The 17,552-nt window shown below is 49.3% G+C and overlaps 1 protein-coding gene across 1 annotated transcript in view; it reads right to left on the bottom strand.

Moving 5' to 3' along the window:
* LOC115163289 (SH3 and multiple ankyrin repeat domains protein 1) overlaps positions 1-17,552 on the bottom strand; it is a 64,311-nt gene that overhangs the window by 2,480 nt on the left and 44,279 nt on the right. The window contains exons 14-28 of the mRNA XM_029715051.1: positions 17,350-17,486; positions 15,282-15,436; positions 15,071-15,184; positions 14,592-14,670; positions 7,031-7,113; positions 6,704-6,828; positions 6,216-6,354; positions 5,984-6,064; positions 5,607-5,615; positions 5,355-5,381; positions 5,201-5,257; positions 4,907-5,019; positions 4,529-4,637; positions 1,166-4,418; positions 123-1,067 (exon numbers count right to left, since the gene is read on the bottom strand). Coding sequence (XP_029570911.1) covers positions 123-1,067; positions 1,166-4,418; positions 4,529-4,637; positions 4,907-5,019; positions 5,201-5,257; positions 5,355-5,381; positions 5,607-5,615; positions 5,984-6,064; positions 6,216-6,354; positions 6,704-6,828; positions 7,031-7,113; positions 14,592-14,670; positions 15,071-15,184; positions 15,282-15,436; positions 17,350-17,486 — 5,426 coding nt within the window. The remainder of the gene's footprint in view (positions 1-122; positions 1,068-1,165; positions 4,419-4,528; positions 4,638-4,906; positions 5,020-5,200; positions 5,258-5,354; positions 5,382-5,606; positions 5,616-5,983; positions 6,065-6,215; positions 6,355-6,703; positions 6,829-7,030; positions 7,114-14,591; positions 14,671-15,070; positions 15,185-15,281; positions 15,437-17,349; positions 17,487-17,552) is intronic.

Here is a 17,552-nt window from a genome sequence, read left to right as displayed (position 1 = left end):
AGGAAAGAGGCACTTGTCTTTCCTTCTCCATTCGGTCCTTCCTTCTCCCTCTTTATTTCCACTTGCCCCCTGGCTGACATGTTGCCTCTGTCTGTGCATTGACTCTGCCGTTCTTCCCTCACCTGTCAGTCAGTTTCTTCAGCGCTCTCTCGATGTTCATGCGGTGGCCGACGCGCGTCACCCCCAGGTCCAGGAAGTCGTCCTTGGTGAGGGAAGGCAAGTGGGAGCCGTCGATCTCGTTATCCAGGAAACGTTCCCTGTGCTCCCCCAGGTTCAGGTAGGAAAGCCAGTCGGCCACGTCCCACTTGGTCCAGTAGGACAGGGGCTTGATGGCGAAGGGCTTGGCCGGGGGAGGAGGGGTGAGGTGGGGGTAGTTGAGGCAGGATGGAGAAGGGGGCAGGTGCATGGAGGGTGAGGATGCGCCGGAGAGGAACTGGGTGGGGGAGAGGGAGCGGGAGACCAGGAGGGCGCGGGGAGGTTGTGGGGATGTGGGAAAAAGAGGAGAGGTGGAGGGGTTGTAGGGGTCTCCTAGGGTGTGACCTGGGGATGAGGGAGTTAGGGGAACGGGGAACTCAAATGGGGTGTTGTAGACAGGGGTGCTGGGGAGGATGGGGAGGGAGGAGGGTCTGGGAGGGGCGGGGCTGGGGCGGTTTGTGGAGTAGATGAGGGGGCTGGGGGCGCGCCGGCGAGACATAGACGACCTCAGCTCTGGACCAGGGGTACACTGGAAGTCAAAAATCTTGGCTCCACGGTACTTAGTGCGATGTTTGGGGGATGTGGGATAGGGTGAGTACGTGGGGGATAGAGGAGGGTGGGATTGAGAGGGGGAGTAAGTGGGGGAGAGAGGAGGGTGGGAGGAGTGAGAGGGGGAGGTGGGCATCTGGGGAGAGGGGGAGTGGATCCAGTTAGGCTGGAGTGGGGGCTGGTGGGAGGGCGAGCCGGAGGGGGTGGCAGTGAGATTGGGGGTGAAGATTGACGGGCGATGCTGCGGGGAGGAGGTGGGTAAGGGGGAAGTGGAGTGGCCTGTGGGGGGGCTCTGAAACGAGGCAGAGAAATCCCCTGAATATCTGAAAGAGAAGAAAAAAGGGATTACTGTACTCAGTAGGCAGTGCCATGGAGTCACTGAGTGAAACCCTTAGAATTGACTAAACAACAACAGCCTCACCTTTGCATTGTGGGCGACCTCGGATTAATGGGACTCGGACCTCGCATCTCAGACTGACTCCAGTCCTCCGTGCTCTTATTGCTCATCTGTTGCAGCTTGGAGCTCAGCTCGTTGATGATGCTGGCCTTTACTCCCGATAGGGGTGAGTGCAGCCTGCGCCCCTCCACAGACATCCCACCCCCGCCTCGCTCAAGGCCTTGCCCCGGGTCAACCCCCTCGCTCCAGGACAAGGGTCTTGGCTCCAGGGTGTTGGGCCGCTCAAGACAGGCAGCCAAGGTGGAACCGAAGCTGTCCTCCATCTTGGGTCGACTCTGTCTGCGTTGTTTCCTCTCGTCCGCTGCTCCTTCCTCTCCTCTCCTGGCCTCCTCCTCTGGGTTGGCCTGTCTCTGGGGGTGTGGTGGGACACTCTGGCAGGGCGGATTGGTGCTTGCCTGTCGACGCAATGCTTCCCTTGTGTCCTTGATGCCCCCCTCTTTGTACTGCATCGTCTTTGGATACACAGGGGGGTTGGCCGTGTGTTTGGCATGGTGCGCTTCAAATGTTTGCCCACCTGAGTAAGTCAAGTAAGGATCCGGGTGCTCGCCACCCACTCTCTCCCCTTCCGCTCCTCCTCCTCCTCCTCTCTCTCCCCTCAGTCTGCTCACTCCCAGTGTTTCCAGATGGTGGTCACTGCTACTGTCCAGCTCCTCAATCCCAGAGTCCACCACCGTCTCTGTCTGCCAGTCTCCAGTCTTCATCCTGGAGGGTTGGTGGTCGCCTGCCTTGCCAACAGCACTGATGGCGGTTCTGGGGGCGGTCCCAGCTACATTGCAGTCTGAAGACGGCGCAGAGGCGGTGGTACTGGTGGCGGCGGCGGTCACTGTCATCGTGGTGGCGTAGGTCACAGTCGTAGTGAGGGTGGCCGTGCCTCGGTCCTGTGCTAAGGTCATCAGGGAAACAGGAGCCCCCATATTAGCGGGGTTAACCGGTACGCTGGGGCCACCGGAGAAGGGGTGTGCATGGGACACGGGCTGGGGTCTGTGGAGTGAGGGGGCGGGTAAAATGGAGCCGACTGTGGCGGCGGAGGAACGGGGGAATATTTGGGGCGAGGTGAGGGAGGGAGACAGAGCTGACTGGGTGAGGTTGGCCACCTCGCTGTCGTAGGACGTGAGGCTGGAGGCAGCAGAGTCCCCGATCTGGGGGGAAGGGAGGGGGGCGTTGGAGGCGAAGCCTCCTTGTGGAGGTACTTTAGGGGAGGGGAGGGGGGGCGGTGGGGGTGGCAAGGCGAGAGGGGCGCGTTGAGCTGAGTGTTGATGCTGTTGAGAGTATCCCCTCTGCAGTTCTCGCTGGCCTTGGCCGTTGGCGAACTGCAAGGGAGGGGGTAGGGGGTCAACAAAGACAAACTCATCATCTATGTCTATGGAGGGGGTGGGCGGTGGAAGCACCATGAGCCCCAGTCCCACTCCTCCTCCTCCCTCTCCCCCATCTTCATGTGGGTGGGCTGGGGCTGTGGGTAGGCGGTATTGGGGGATGTAGCTAGAGTTTGCACTGCTCTCCATCTGTAGGAACGAGGGTCTGCGGGGTGCAGGCTGAGGCGGTGGGCCAGGCAGCTGCATGGGCGGGCCAGGTGGCTCCCTGTCTCTAGGACTCTGTTGATAATACTGGGTCTGGTACTGGTTGGTTCTGTCCTCTGAAAAGCGAACTCTGAGGCCCTCTCTGGCTCCGGCTGCCTGGTCCCTCTCCACTCTCTCCCCTCCCACTTCACCTCCCAAGCGTAATATCCTGGGTGACAGCGGGCGGCTCAGAGAGGCAGGGGAGGTAGTGGCGGGGAACAGGGACGGCGTGGGGGACGGGAGAGAGGTAGGAAATGTCCCCACGCTGGACATCTGCCGGCCAAAGTGCCGCTCCTCCCGCCGGGTCCTCCGGTCGTCCTTGAGGGCCCTTTCCCGTGCAGCCAGCGCCAGGCCCAGGGGGGACGAGGGGTCAAGGACCTTCCCAGTCAGAGGGTGGATGAAGGTGGTGGCTGGAGAGCCTGGGCCATAGTTGGAGGGAGCGGACTTGGGCTGGCCGTCCTGGCCCATCACAGGGGAGTGGTACTCAGGCAGTCCGAAGGCAGGGGGCATGCTGCTGGCGTAGTGGACGTAATTGTCCCCAGAGAACATGCCCTCGTCGATGGACTTGGAGGGGCGGAGGCGGGGGGTGGGGGCATCCATCCCCATCCCCTGTAGAGGCTGGGTCCATACCCCTCCACCTCCCCCCGCCTCCCCTTGGACGTCCTCTTCGGAGGAGAGGAAGAAGGAAGCACTCTTCCTCCTCATGTCACGGAAACGTTCCCGGTCCCGGCGCGCTGCCCCGACGAAGGCCCCCCTGAACTGGTTGGTGAAGTCCAGATTCTCCAGGTTAGGGGGCAGCTGGGGGGCAACAGTCGAAGGGGGCATGGCGGAAGAGACAGGGGGCTGGGGTGGTAAGGGGGACACAGGAGAAGGCAGGCCGGGAGTGATGGGGGTGTCGGGGGAGGCGGATGGGGAGGTAGGGTCGTCTATGTCGGGAGGCGGATGCTCGGCATCTACGCTGCTGCCCTGGCTGCTGCGGCCACTGCCGCTGCTGGTGGAGGGGGCCTTGACGATGATGGTGGGGATGGGGATGGAGCTCTTCTCTTTGGCCCCTGAGCGCTTACCCCCCTGGCCTTGCCCCCCTCGGTGGTGCCTGCTGAGCCCACCTTCCACTGTGGTTTGCTTTACTAGAGGGCCCCTCCCACCCTTCCTGCCTCCCCCACCCCTGCCTGCCCCTCCGCCCCTCTCCCGGGTCGCCACTTGCTGCTGGGGCTGCTGCTGCTGGGGCTGCTGCTGCTGGGGCTGCTGTTGAGTTTTGGGAGCTGCGCTTGTGGGTGGAGTAGCACTACTGTAGCCCCTCCTCAACGGCCCCATTTTGCCCCCACCTCTCTTCATCCCCTCCGAGGGCTCCCCTGTGTATTGTCCTCCTCCTCTCCGGAGCGTCGGGGCCATGCCGTGCTGTTGATTGGCCCCGCCAGGGCCTCCCCTGTCCCAGCCTGCCTGGGTGGCGTGGGCTGCCTGCTGCTGGGTGAGGAGGGTCTGGGCCTGGGAGGACGGGGGCTGGGGGGCAGACTGCTCCCCCCTCCAAACAGTATGGGGGTCAGAAGATAAGGGGGGTTCTGGGGCGGATGTGTTGGGGGGAGGGGGGATGTCCTCTGACAGACTACGGGCCAGTTTCATGGCCGGGTTGTGGAGGTACTGCCTGTCCTCCTCCATCACACCTGAAACAGGGACACACAGAGATAAACAGACTATCTGATTGGAAAACAGTTAACAAACAGTCAGAATGTAGCTTTTTGACAGTCATAGCAATAATATCTGTAGGACTTACCAATAGATTTCTGTCGCAGCATTACTCCATGAGGCTGGCCGGGGGGATATTGACCCTGGCTGTAACCAAACCCAGGCGGCATCACACCAACCAACTGGTCATGACTTGGCTTTATGTGTTGCAAGACACACAATGGAGAAAGACGCACAGGGAGAGATGCCCGAGAACGGGAGGAAGTGATGCTGCATTAAAAGTGCATTGGCAGTAAAAGGGATATATAGTGCAATATGGAGGAAGCAATAAGTTCATATCCTGTTCTGTGAGGTTTCTTTCACATCCAGCGTTACAGACACAAGCTGAATTGAGGGTAAGATCGCCAGGGCCAGTAGGACCTGCAGGTACAGTCATGGTAGGGTAATGTCAAGAATGATGCACTACCTCATTGGGGGCGATGCTCTTGGTTCGGTCTCTCTTCCCTCCGTGACCCCGCTGTCCCTGTCCGTCTGATGTGATTGTGTGCTGAGCTGCCGCCAGGATCTCATCCAGTTTATCTGAAAGACGGAGGGCGATAGAGCGACAGAGCGAGGAGAGCGAGAGAAATAAAATATAGAAGAGAAGGAAGAGAGAGATCAAAAGCGTAAGACGATTGAAAGCGGCGGCACATTATTGTCACCCAGTTCAAAGATGGCCCTTTTTGGAAACACAAAGGGGGGGACAGGGGTCAGATCTTACTCAGTGCCATTTGATAGACTGTCCTCTTCTTATCAGGCACCTGGGAGGACTCGTACTCTGAAAAACAGAGGTGATGTATTCTTAGGACCCGAGCAGACTGATTTTGAATGGAGGCTTAAGGGCTGATTAAGGTAATGATAAGAGAGATATTCACCTGCTTTCTTTTTCCATGGAGAGGCAGCTGCAGCGTAATTAGAGAAAAGAAGGTTATCATATTATGCTATAACAGTATACTGAGACTGCTATTGTAGGCATCTCTGTAGTATCACAAAATAACATGAATAAAGTACAGTAGATTTTCTACATTAACACTGATGATGACTCTGATGACGTGATGGTGATAATGATGGTGAGGAGGAAGACGACGACCATGACAATGACGTCACACAACTCAACCTTTTCCCACCTTTCTCCACTGTTAGTCGTCCATTTGATTTAGCAGAAAAAGAAGACATTGAGCAGAGGTTAAGTGCATAACGTAGAGCTTCCACAATGTGAATGACTTCACTGTATCTACATCTTACCTAGTGTTTATACATTCACTTGAAAGAGGACATGTATCCCCACAGTCCTCCTCATTAAGCCATTGGTAATTAAAACATGAAATCTTACCTATACCCCGAAACATCCAAGCTTCCCTGCATCAACTCACTTAATATTTAATGGACTTTTTCAATTAACGTCGTTTTCTATGGGTCAGAATTCTAATGTGAACAATCCTTTTCTTCTCCTTTTCTCCCTGCATTTTATGCTTCCCAGACCCTTCTTCTTCCATTGTCTTACCCATGTCTTCCAGCTCTGATGTCATTGATTTAGAGCGCAGGGCAATGGCAGGAGGAGTCAGCCTCTTAGCCTGCTGGGGGACTGCCAAGGGACAAGGACCAAACAAACTTACTGCTTACTGCTGTATTATAAACATACAGAGTAGCTGTTACGGTATTGCGAACAAGCATTATTATTACAAAGTTATAAACATGAATTGTGTACATTACACAGAACAAGCTAAAAAGTATACCTTTCTTCCTGGGGTTGGTCTCCTCCATCTCCGGGTTGCGGGCCACCATGACAACCTTGACCATTAGAGCGTTGCCACCTTGTCTGATCATGTTGACCACCTGCCTGTGGCCCACCTTCACTACATTCTGACCATTAACCTACGCACACACGCACACACACACACGCACACACAACACACACACACACACACACACACACACACACACACACGCACACACACGCACACGCACACGCACACACACACGCACACACACACGCACACACACACACGCACACGCGCATGCGCACACACACTCATGCACACGCACAGAGAGATAACACTGGCTGTCAACAACACTAAACTGTCACACTGCACTCAACACGATACAAGTTCAAACTCTTAACAAATCAACAAATGTACAATTTGATAGTGATCACAAAAGTTGGACCCACGTTACCAGGCCTGCATAAACTGTCAGGGTGACAAGCTTTTCCAGGGATCCATACCTCAATAAGGAAGTCCCCCATCCTTAAACCAGCCCTCCAGGCCACCCCCCCCTCATCCACAGACTCCAGGTACTGCAGCGCGGGGAATGCTGGGGTCGGACTGAACTCCTCTATAGGAGTCTGGGCTGCGGAGAGAACAAGTCAAGAACAAGAGGATGAGGGGGAGAAGGGAGGCCGAGAGATACGATGGAAGAATTGGGTGAGAGAGGAAGTGCAAGGAGGGAAAGTGAAATAACAGAAGAGTAGAGGACTGCGGAAGCCGGAGATTGTAGACATCCAGGGGTATTTCGGGGGGGGGGGGGGGGGGGGGGAGAGGCTCGCACTCACCTTTGGCTCCCCGAAGCACAAAGCCAAAGCCCTCATTATCTTTCTTCTGCAGGAGCACTGTCTTCTCCTTAATGATGTAGTCACTGAGAGATAATAATAAGGGGGGGGGGGGGGTGAGAGAGCGCAAGCTACATGACTTCTTTAGCAGCAGAAAGTCTAATTGTCATGCAAATAAAGCTTTTCTGAATCTGGGAGACAGCTATACTGCATCGCATTATGAAATCACACTGCACCAAAAGATGGGAGGGGGGGTTGAGGCATGTCATACCAAGACCACCACCGTACGAAGACACCCGACAACCAGGGTAGAGTCGATGTCATGACGGGCAAGGATGAGTGCACTGGAGAGACCTCTACATAATCCAGCATAATCCTGACGAGCACCAGGAAGCACGTGGGAATGTACATGAAAAAGGGTGCCTAGACTCTTCACTGTTAATAATTAGAACTTATAAATGCACCTGTAATGCTGCACTAGCTTTCCTCAAGCGTTCACTGCACTAGATATCTTGGCTAGCACTCATCGCCACATGAGGATGTTTTTTTCTCTCAATTGATGATTGACATGGCCGTCTTGTTATGAGATGGTAGGAGTAGTGTTATGGCGCGGCAGCCAGAGTTGTCCATGCTGTTTCATTGCTCCATTACCATGTCTGGAACTCCTATTCATTGTCAGATTTACAGATGCATTACAGCAGTTTTGCCTCATGCAGAGAGCTCAATGTGTACTGTAGCCTCACACTCCACAGTACCCATATAATGTACTGTGCAATAACAACAGTGTCTCCAGTTCATTTGAGGTCGCCATCCTAGACAGCCCGGGCCGGGTCTCAATTCGCACTGTTTTCCGAGGTCAGCTCATACTGTAGACTCCGGCTTCACAGCTGTATACAACAACAGGGTCTCCATCTCCGTTCATTTAAGGTCTCAATTCTACGCAGCCGGCCTCAATTCACGCTGTTTTGTAGCTCCGTTAGGATGTCTGGCTCTTTGGTCGCTGTATGACCTGTGGTTGAATCCATTGGTTTGAAATCCCAGCAACTAATTCCGGGTTCTGCTTTTTTCTGCATTTAGCTGCTCGAATAAACTCAAACTGACGGCCGACCGACTACTGACTGTGCAAATCCACCCAGGTACAACGTGACTGGGGACGAGAGTCTTTGCTTTATTGGGAGTTGCTGAACTTGGTGTGAGCAGGCAGTGCCCGGAAGCCATTGCAAAGCTGAAGATTCAACTTTTAACTTCTCGTGCAAGAGGTCTACAGTTTGCACCGTCCCTTTTCATCCGTCGCTTGTGCTCTGTCATACTGTCAACGTTAGTGTTTCGCCAACGCAAAAAAAGCCGCCTTCCATCCATCTGCTGTTCACGCCTCATTCCTTTTTTCTCACCCTGACTCCTTCGCGCGTTCCCTCTCAAAGGATCAAATCTACATGCAGCAGTGTGTTCAAACGGCTGGTTGCAATCCACTACTGTCTGAGAACGGTATCGTTCTATCCCCGAGGCAATAGAGGTGTAGCTATGATGCTGTGGATCTTTGAAATAGTCCACCATTTAACCCTCTCGCTCCTGTTTGCTCTGTCCCTGCTGTTCAGGAAAGGATCTTAAATGTGCATGAGTGTTTTTATGTAACATGAATTCCCCATTGGCCAGTATGACACTCAGTGCTCACAGTAGGACACTCACATATTACAGTAGCCTAAAGTATTACAGTAGGCAACATTATTACAGTAGACTAGAGTATTACAGTAGTCTACATTATTACAGTAGCCTACAGTATTACAGTAGCCTACATTATTACAGTAGCCTACATTATTACAGTAGCCTATAGTATTACAGTAGCCTACATTATTACAGTAGCCTACAGTATTACAGTAGTCTACATTATTACAGTAGCCTACAGTATTACAGTAGCCTACATTATTACAGTAGCCTACATTATTACAGTAGCCTATAGTATTACAGGAGTCTACAGTATTACAGTAGCCTACATTATTACAGTAGGCAACATTATTACAGTAGCCTACATTATTACAGGAGTCTACAGTATTACAGGAGTCTACATTATTACAGGAGTCTACAGTATTACAGTAGCCTACATTATTACAGTAGCCTACAGTATTACAGTAGCCTACAGTATTACAGTAGCCTACAGTATTACAGTAGGCAACATTATTACAGTAGCCTAGAGTATTACAGAAGTCTACATTATTACAGTAGCCTACAGTATTACAGTAGCCTACAGTATTACAGTAGTCTACATTATTACAGTAGCCTACAGTATTACAGTAGGCAACATTATTACAGTAGCCTACAGTATTACAGTAGCCTACATTATTACAGTAGCCTACAGTATTACAGTAGTCTACATTATTACAGTAGCCTACAGTATTACAGAAGGCTACATTATTACAGGAGTCTACATTATTACAGTAGTCTACAATATTACAGGAGTCTACAGTATTACAGTAGCCTACATTATTACAGGAGTCTACAGTATTACAGGAGTCTACATTATTACAGGAGTCTACAGTATTACAGTAGCCTACATTATTACAGTAGCCTACAGTATTACAGTAGCCTACAGTATTACAGTAGGCAACATTATTACAGTAGCCTACAGTATTACAGTAACCTACAGTATTACAGTAGTCTACATTATTACAGTAGCCTACAGTATTACAGTAGCCTAAAGTGTTATCATGTACCCTCCCTCCTGACTCATCCTCTGTAGCCTCCACAATTATACAGACGAAGCAGCATGTTAGTCATACACACTCATCTTCTACCTTTACCACAGGAGGTTGGTGGCACCTTAATTGGGGAGGACGGGCTCATGGTAACTGCTGGAGCGAAATGAGTGGAACTGTATCAAATACAGCAAACACATGGTTTTCAGGTGTTTCATGCCATTCCATTCGCTCCATTCCAGCCATTATTATGAGCCGTCCTCCCCTCAGCAGCCTCCACTGACATTTCCATACATGCAATGAAACCACGAGACACAATGACACATACATGCAGCCACAACCCAGGGACAGAGACACAGATGAACTGGTCCCAAGACGACCCTCAACCACACTGTGACTACGCTCACACCAGTTTACACAGTCAAATGAAGGAAACCACAAACAAACCACTGTGTCCTCTGTCCCTTTCTATACAAGACTTTCATCCTATATGTCAGTGGTACCAACACAGATGCACATTTATGAAACACAAAATGAATGTCACACACAATACATGAGATATGGCAATATATACTGTAGCTATAAAAATCCACCTACCTAACCAGAATCAATGATGCCATGAACAAAATAAATCATTTGAAATGGTGATAGAAAATGAAACACACACCGGCTGACATTACAAGAAATGCATTTACAAAATGCTCTCAGATTACATTCAGAAATACATGAGAGGAGAGACAGAGATAAACACGCTGCAGTCAGAGCCTACAGTACATTCAATAGCCACTTCCATCACACACAAACGTTCTCACACACAGGAAAAAGACGATTCAACACACACACGCACATATATACACAAGCACACATGCACAAACGCAATACATAGCTCATTAATCTGCCTTTCAAATCCACGGCCTTTCTGTTGCATCTACCTCTCCCCTCTCTCCATTGTCCTCTCCTCACATCCATAGCCAGGCAATGAATGAGGAAACAGCCTCTACCTGTAAATGAACCACACGCTTCTGTTTCTGGGGCCCAGTGACGGCCACGAAGAAGAGAGGGAGAGAGAGCGAGACAGATCTCTCTCTCTGCATCCCCCCATTGCCCCCCCCCCCGCTTCTCTCCTCCACCCCCTCCTCTTCCCTCCGCCTCCCGGTCTTCCAGCGAGAGTACAGCCAGAGAGAGCCGCGAGAGTGGAGGAGAGGTGGAGAGAGAGATGGGAAGAGCGAGAGGAGAGAAAGAGAGCGAGTGAGTGCTGGCCTAGCATGTCTACACCCTGCCTGTTTGAGATAGAGCGAAAGAGGGGGAGAGAGAGAGAGGGTGGGAAAGAGGGAGGGTGAGTGAAAGGGAGAGCGACAGAGATGGTTCTCCGCGACAGGGAGAGACAGCGCAAGAGAGTGGAGGGAGTGAACTATAGATGTGAGAGTGGTGGTTTAGCATGAAAGAGAGAGAAAAGAGGTGATTTTGCAGTTGGGGGAAGTGGGGGGTGGATATAATGTGAGGGGAGATGGGGTAACAGGAAGCAGGGATGGTGTGTTTATTTGAACGTCCACTGATTCCCAAACAGCTGATTTCCGCTCCAGAGAGATTTCCTCATCGGCCAAAATACACAATACCCTATGAACAGAACAGCACTCACAACATTCACATTCAAACCAAACCCACTCAAAATTCTCATTGACATTATCCCAAGCACAGAAAATACAGTGGGTAGCAACGGCCATACATACATCTGCAGCTGGATCCGGCTCAAAATGCCACTGTATTACAATAGGCCACATAATCACTACCACTGTACTACACACATTCCTACATGCACTCTCCGTCTCCCTCTTCACACAGACGTCATTCATCGTCTGAGTCACTGGCCATTGTTCACATTGCCAAATAACAGTAAACCTTTATTAAGCTGATTGACTTTGTGACTGATAATGAGAGCTTCTTAGCGCGCGGCTAATGTCAGCTACACACTGTAAACCCAAAAACGCCGGGGGCGTGGAGTCCCTCCTCACACTTGCCGATGGACCGAACGAACGCTCATCACCTCCAAATCCCCATGACTCATCATCAGGACGTCGTGCCGCACGCTCACACGCGTAGAAACACACAGACAAACACACATACACACAGAGCACTGTTAGCTCTCATGATGTACAGCACAACTACAGCTTCCTAGGGCTGGGCTGCAGTTTGACGCTAGTGGAGTAGACAGATGCAATAGAAGGGTTGGCTGACAACGTCAAGAAAATTATGCGCGCGCATCAATGTGGCCAGAAGGCGTGCGTTGTAACAATTCTGAACGATCAAATTGCTAGCAACAAGCTGCCTTGTGGGGAATCGTAGTTGGTTCTTTTCAGCTCGTTGTATCTTGTTTTGAGGTGTTTTGACTGATGTCATGTCTATGCTAATATGGCAAACATTTGCTAGTTAACAACAAGTGCTCATTGTGCAAATTTATTAAAGTTTTAAAGAACATTTGGAGACAAAATTTAGTTTACATATTGTTAACAGTCTAAGCCAACCTCGTCTGTTTTGACTCATAGCTTTGCACGCGTCGGGTTTGTTGCTAAACAACTAACCCGTCTATGGGGGAGAAGGGAAACCATTGTCAACATTTCGCCATTATTTTTTACAGGAAAAATAAACAGGGGACTGGAAGGGCAAATTCGGAGGGGTGATGAGTCATGTGAGCGAGGACAACACAAGTTGGGCTCCTCGTGGCAAAGATGATCAAGGAAGTGTCAAGGAAGAGCCAGGGAAGGGTCGAGGGAGAGCCAAGGAAGAGTCTAGGGAGAGCCAAGGAAGAGTCTAGGGAGAGCCAAGGAAGGGCCAAGGAAGGGTCGAGGGAGAGCCAAGGAAGAGTCGAGGGAGAGCCAAGGAAGAGTCGAGGGAGAGCCCAGGAAGGGCCAAGGAAGGGTCGAGGGAGAGCCAAGGAGGGGTCGAGGGAGAGCCAAGGAGGAGTCGAGGGAGAGCCAAGGAAGCGCCAAGGAAGAGTTGAGGGAGAGCCAAGGAAGAGCTAAGGAAGAGTCGAGGGAGAGCCAAGGAAGGGCCAAGGAAGGGTCGAGGGAGAGCCAAGGAAAAGTCGAGGGAGAGCCAAGGAAGAGCCAAGGAAGAGTCAAGGGAGAGCCAAGGAAGAGTCGAGGGGGAGCCAAGGAAGAACCAAGGAAGAGTCGAGGGAGAGCCAAGGAAGAGTCGAGGGAGAGCCAAGGAAAAGTCGAGGAAGTGCCGAGCGAGAGCCAAGGAAGAGTCGATGGAGAGCCAAGGAAGAGTCGAAGGAGAGTCAAGCGACTGTCTGCTAGATCAGTGTTTCTCAACCTCAGTCCTCGAGTACCCCTAACAGCACACATTTTTGTTGTAGCCTCAGACAAGCACACCTGATTCAATCATCAAGCCCTCAATGAGTTAAATCAGGTGAGTTTGTCCAGGGCTACAACATAATGTGTGCTGCTGGGGGTACTAGAGGACTGAGGTTGAGAAACACTGATCTAGCAGACAGTCGCTTGACTCTCCTTCGACTCTTCCTGGAGTTGGGAAACACTGTGTTGGATGTACATATTACTGCACTGTTGGAGTTAGGCACACAAGCATTTTGCTACACCGCAATAACATCTGCTAAATATGTGTATGCGGCCAATAAAATTTGATTTAAAGAAATAGAATTGACCCGACGAGTTTAGTTCAGTGCCTTTAGCACTAGCATGTTCTAAATACAGCTGATACACGCACACAAACACACTCGCACACACTACACACTACACACACACACACACACACACACACACACACACACACACACACACACACACACACACACACACTCACACACATACACACACACACACACACACACTCACACACATCCTCGTCCAATTCTCAACCCAGAAACACACACCTCAGAAACACGAACAAATTAGCTGATTCCATCAACAACATTGTAGTTACTCCACAATACTAACCTAAATGACAGAGTGAAAAGATGAACGCCTGTACAGAATAAAACTATTCAAAGCATGTATCCTGTTTGCAACAAGGCACTAAAGTAAAACTGCAAATAATATGGCAAAGAAAGAAACTTTATGTCCTGTATAGAAAGCGTTATGTTTGGGGCAAATCCAACAACACATCAATGAGTACCACTCTTCATATTTTCAAGCATGGTGGAGGCTGCATCATGTTATGGGTATGCTTGTCATCGGCAAGGGCTATGGAGTTTTTTGGAGTTAAAAATAAATGGAATAGAGCTAAGTGCAGGCAAAATCTTAGAGGAAAACCTGGTTCAGTCTGCTTACAATCAGACACTGGGAGACAAATGTACCTTTCAGCAGGACAATAATCTAAAATACAAGGCCACATATACACTGGAGTTGCTTACCAAGACAACATTGAATGTTCCTGAGTGGCCTAGTTACATTTTTGACTTAAATCAGCTTGAAAATCTATGGCAAGACTTGAAAATGACTGTGTAGCAATGATCAACAACCAACTTGATCATTGAATTTTACAGCCGTAATTGCTGCCAAAGGTGATTCTAACATGTATTGACTCAGGGGTGTGAATACTTATGTTAAGGAGATATTTCTGTACTTAATTTTCAATAAATTAGCAAAAATTTCGAAAAACATGTTTTCACTTTGTCATTATGGGGTATTGTATGTAGATGGGTGAGATATATACTTTTTCTTTATCAATTTTGAAATTAGGCTGTAACACAACAAAATGTGGAATAAGTTAAGTGGTATGAATACTTTCTGAAGGCACTGTAACTTGGTGACCATGATGACCATGCTTCCCAGGGGTCAAAATGAGGTCATTCATCCCTACATCTAATCTTTGAGGAGCAACACATGACAAGCTTTTATCAATTCCAGTCTTACCTGGGGCCATCCACACCATCATATGCTCCCACGGTAACATTCCGAAACAGCTTCCTCTTGGCTTTCTCACTGCGCGTCTCTGGAACACAAAAAGTTAATGTGTCACAATTATATTCATGTGGGTTTTGTGTGTCTTTGTGTTCCACTATTTGTTTATTCCGGTTGTCTTTGTATACTTTGTATTCCAGTACATCTCTGAAGCACACTATGATCAAGTCGGTTGTGGTGGTGTCATAACTGTTACTGGGTGGGTGTGATACATGGCCTACTGCTTGTAGCATTGTGAGGACGTCCTGCAGTCGATAGAACGCTGGGAACTGAATGAAGGGAAAACGAGTCATTCAGTAAATGCGGGGCTAGCATCTGTAGATGGATTTTGGTTGGTGTTCGTCTGAGCTGATGTAATGCGAGTGGAGATAGTGACTTTGTCTGAACACACATATTATTTGGTTTCTATAAGGTTGGTAATGTTGTCTCACCTGATCGATTGTCCTTAATGGGAGGACCCACCTCCTCCACATAGTCTGAGGGGAACCAGCCTGTACGACCCTTCACTGTGCCCTCCCAAAACCCCCCCTCTCCCACACTCAACACTGAGGGAGAGTGAGAAAAGAGAAGAGAGGTGAATCAAAACTTTATAATCAACACAATGCATTCCAAAAAACCCACTCCTCTCTGAATCTCTCTTACCTTTGACTTTGTCTCCTTTGCTGATGCTAAGCTCTTTGTCTCCGTGGGCATTGTAGGCCCTCGTGGCCACGTACACTCGCCCTGGGACCGCACTGTACATACGCCTCATCTGACCCCCAGCTGACCCCCCACCACCACCCGTTGTTGAGGTCGCACTGCAAGAGGAAAGACAGAGCGGGACAGAGTAAGAATTTGTGTTAGTGTGTAGCGGAACAACACCTGGTGATACCAGTAGCCGAGAGGGAAATAAAATAGGCTTAGGAGTCATGCCAGTGGTTTACATTATTAAAATAAAGCGTTTTGAAGCTTCAAAGTTGGTAAAAGCCTATTTGCTGTAGACAACCGAGAAGGATGTAAAAACACAATATTTAGCATTTTCACATTATTTCATAAATACATTTACATACAGTTGAAGTCGGAAGTTTATATACACCTTAGCCAAATGCATTTAAACTCAGTTTTTCACAATTCCTGACATTTAATCCTAGTAAAGATTCCCTGTTTTAGGTCAGTTATTTTATCCCCACTTTATTTTAAGAATGTGAAATGTCAGAATAATAGTAGAGAGAATGATTTATTTCAGCTTTTATTTCTTTCATCACATTCCCAGTGGGTCAGAAGTTTACATACACTCAATTAGTACTTGATAGCATTTCATTTAAATTGTTTATCTTGGGTCAAACGCTTTGGGTAGCCTTCCCACAATAAGTTGGGTGAATATTGGCCCATTCCTCCTGACAGAGCTGGTGTAACTGAGTCAGGTTTGTAGGCCTCCTTGCTGACACGCGCTTTTTCAGTTCTGCCCACAAATTTTCTATAGGATTGAGGTCAGGGCTTTGTGATGGCCACTCCAATACCTTGACTTTGTTGTCCTTAAGCCATTTTGCCACAACTTTGGAAGTATGCTTGGGGTCATTGTCCATTTGGAAGAGGCATTTGCGACCAAGCTTTAACTTCCTGACTGATGTCTTGAGATGTTGCTTCAATATATCCACGTAATTTTCCTCCCTCATGATGCCATGTATTTTGTGAAGTGCACCAGTCCCTCCTGCAGCAAAGCACCCCCACAACATGATGCTGCCACCCCGTGCTTCACGGTTGGGATGGTGTTCTTCGGCTTGCAAGCCTCCCCCTTTTTCCTCCATATATAACAATGGTCATCATGGCCAAACAGTTCTATTTTTCTTTTATCAGACCAGAGGACATTTCTCCAAAAAGTACGATCTCTGTCCCCATGTGCAGTTGCAAACCGTTGTCTGTTTTTTTTTATGGCAGTTTTGGAGCAGTGGCTTCTTCCTTGCTGAGCGGTCTTTCAGGTTATGTCAATATAGGACTCGTTTTACTGTGGATATAGATACTTTTGTACCTGTTTCCTCCAGCATCTTCACAAGTCCTTTGCTGTTGTTCTGGGATTGATTTGCACTTTTCGCATCAAAGTACGTTCATCTCTAGGAGACAGAACGTGTCTCCTTCCTGAGCGGTATGATGGCTGCGTGGTCCCATGGTGTTTATACTTGCATATTATTGTTTGTACAGATGAATGTGGTACCTTCAGGCATTTGGAAATTGCTCCCAAGGATGAACCAGACTTGTGGAGGTCTACAATTATTTTCTGAGGTCTTGGCTGATTTCTTTTCATTTTCCCATGATGTCAAGCAAAGAGGCACTGAGTTTGAAGGTAGGCCTTGAAATACATCCACAGGTAAACCTCCAATTGACACAAATGATGTCAATTAGCCTATCAGAAGTTTCTAAAGCCATGACATAATTTTCTGGAATTTTCCAAGCTGTTTAAAGGCACAGTCAACTTAGTGTATGTAAACTTCTGAGCCACTGGAATTGTGATACAGTGAATTATAAATTAAATAATCTGTCTGTAAACAATTGTTGGAAAATTGCTTGTGTCATGCACAAAGTAGATGTCCTAACCGACTTGCCAAAACTATAGTTTGTTAACAAGAAATTTGTGGAGTGGTTGAAAAATGAGTTTTAATGACTCCAATCTAAGTGTATGTAAACTTCCCGACTTCAACTCTATGCACGGTCACTCCCTCCACTATGTCCTCACCCCTGTCTGCCGCGCTGTGGTTTGCTGTGATGTCTCTCCTCTGTGTCACTCTGTCCTCCTCCTCTTCCTCGTGATGGGGAGCGGGTACGGGCCCTGGGACTGCTGGAGCTCCTCACACCTACAGAGGCCCTGCGACCCTAGAGAGAGAGGGGAACAAACAAGTACACAAACATACACACTGATTATATAAATACATAGGCTGA

This window comes from Salmo trutta, chromosome 2 (assembly GCF_901001165.1).
Source record: "Salmo trutta chromosome 2, fSalTru1.1, whole genome shotgun sequence".
Classification (NCBI taxonomy): Eukaryota; Metazoa; Chordata; class Actinopteri; order Salmoniformes; family Salmonidae; genus Salmo; species Salmo trutta.
The sequence above is the reverse complement of the archived record's forward strand: the minus strand, read 5'-3'. Positions and strand labels throughout refer to the sequence as shown.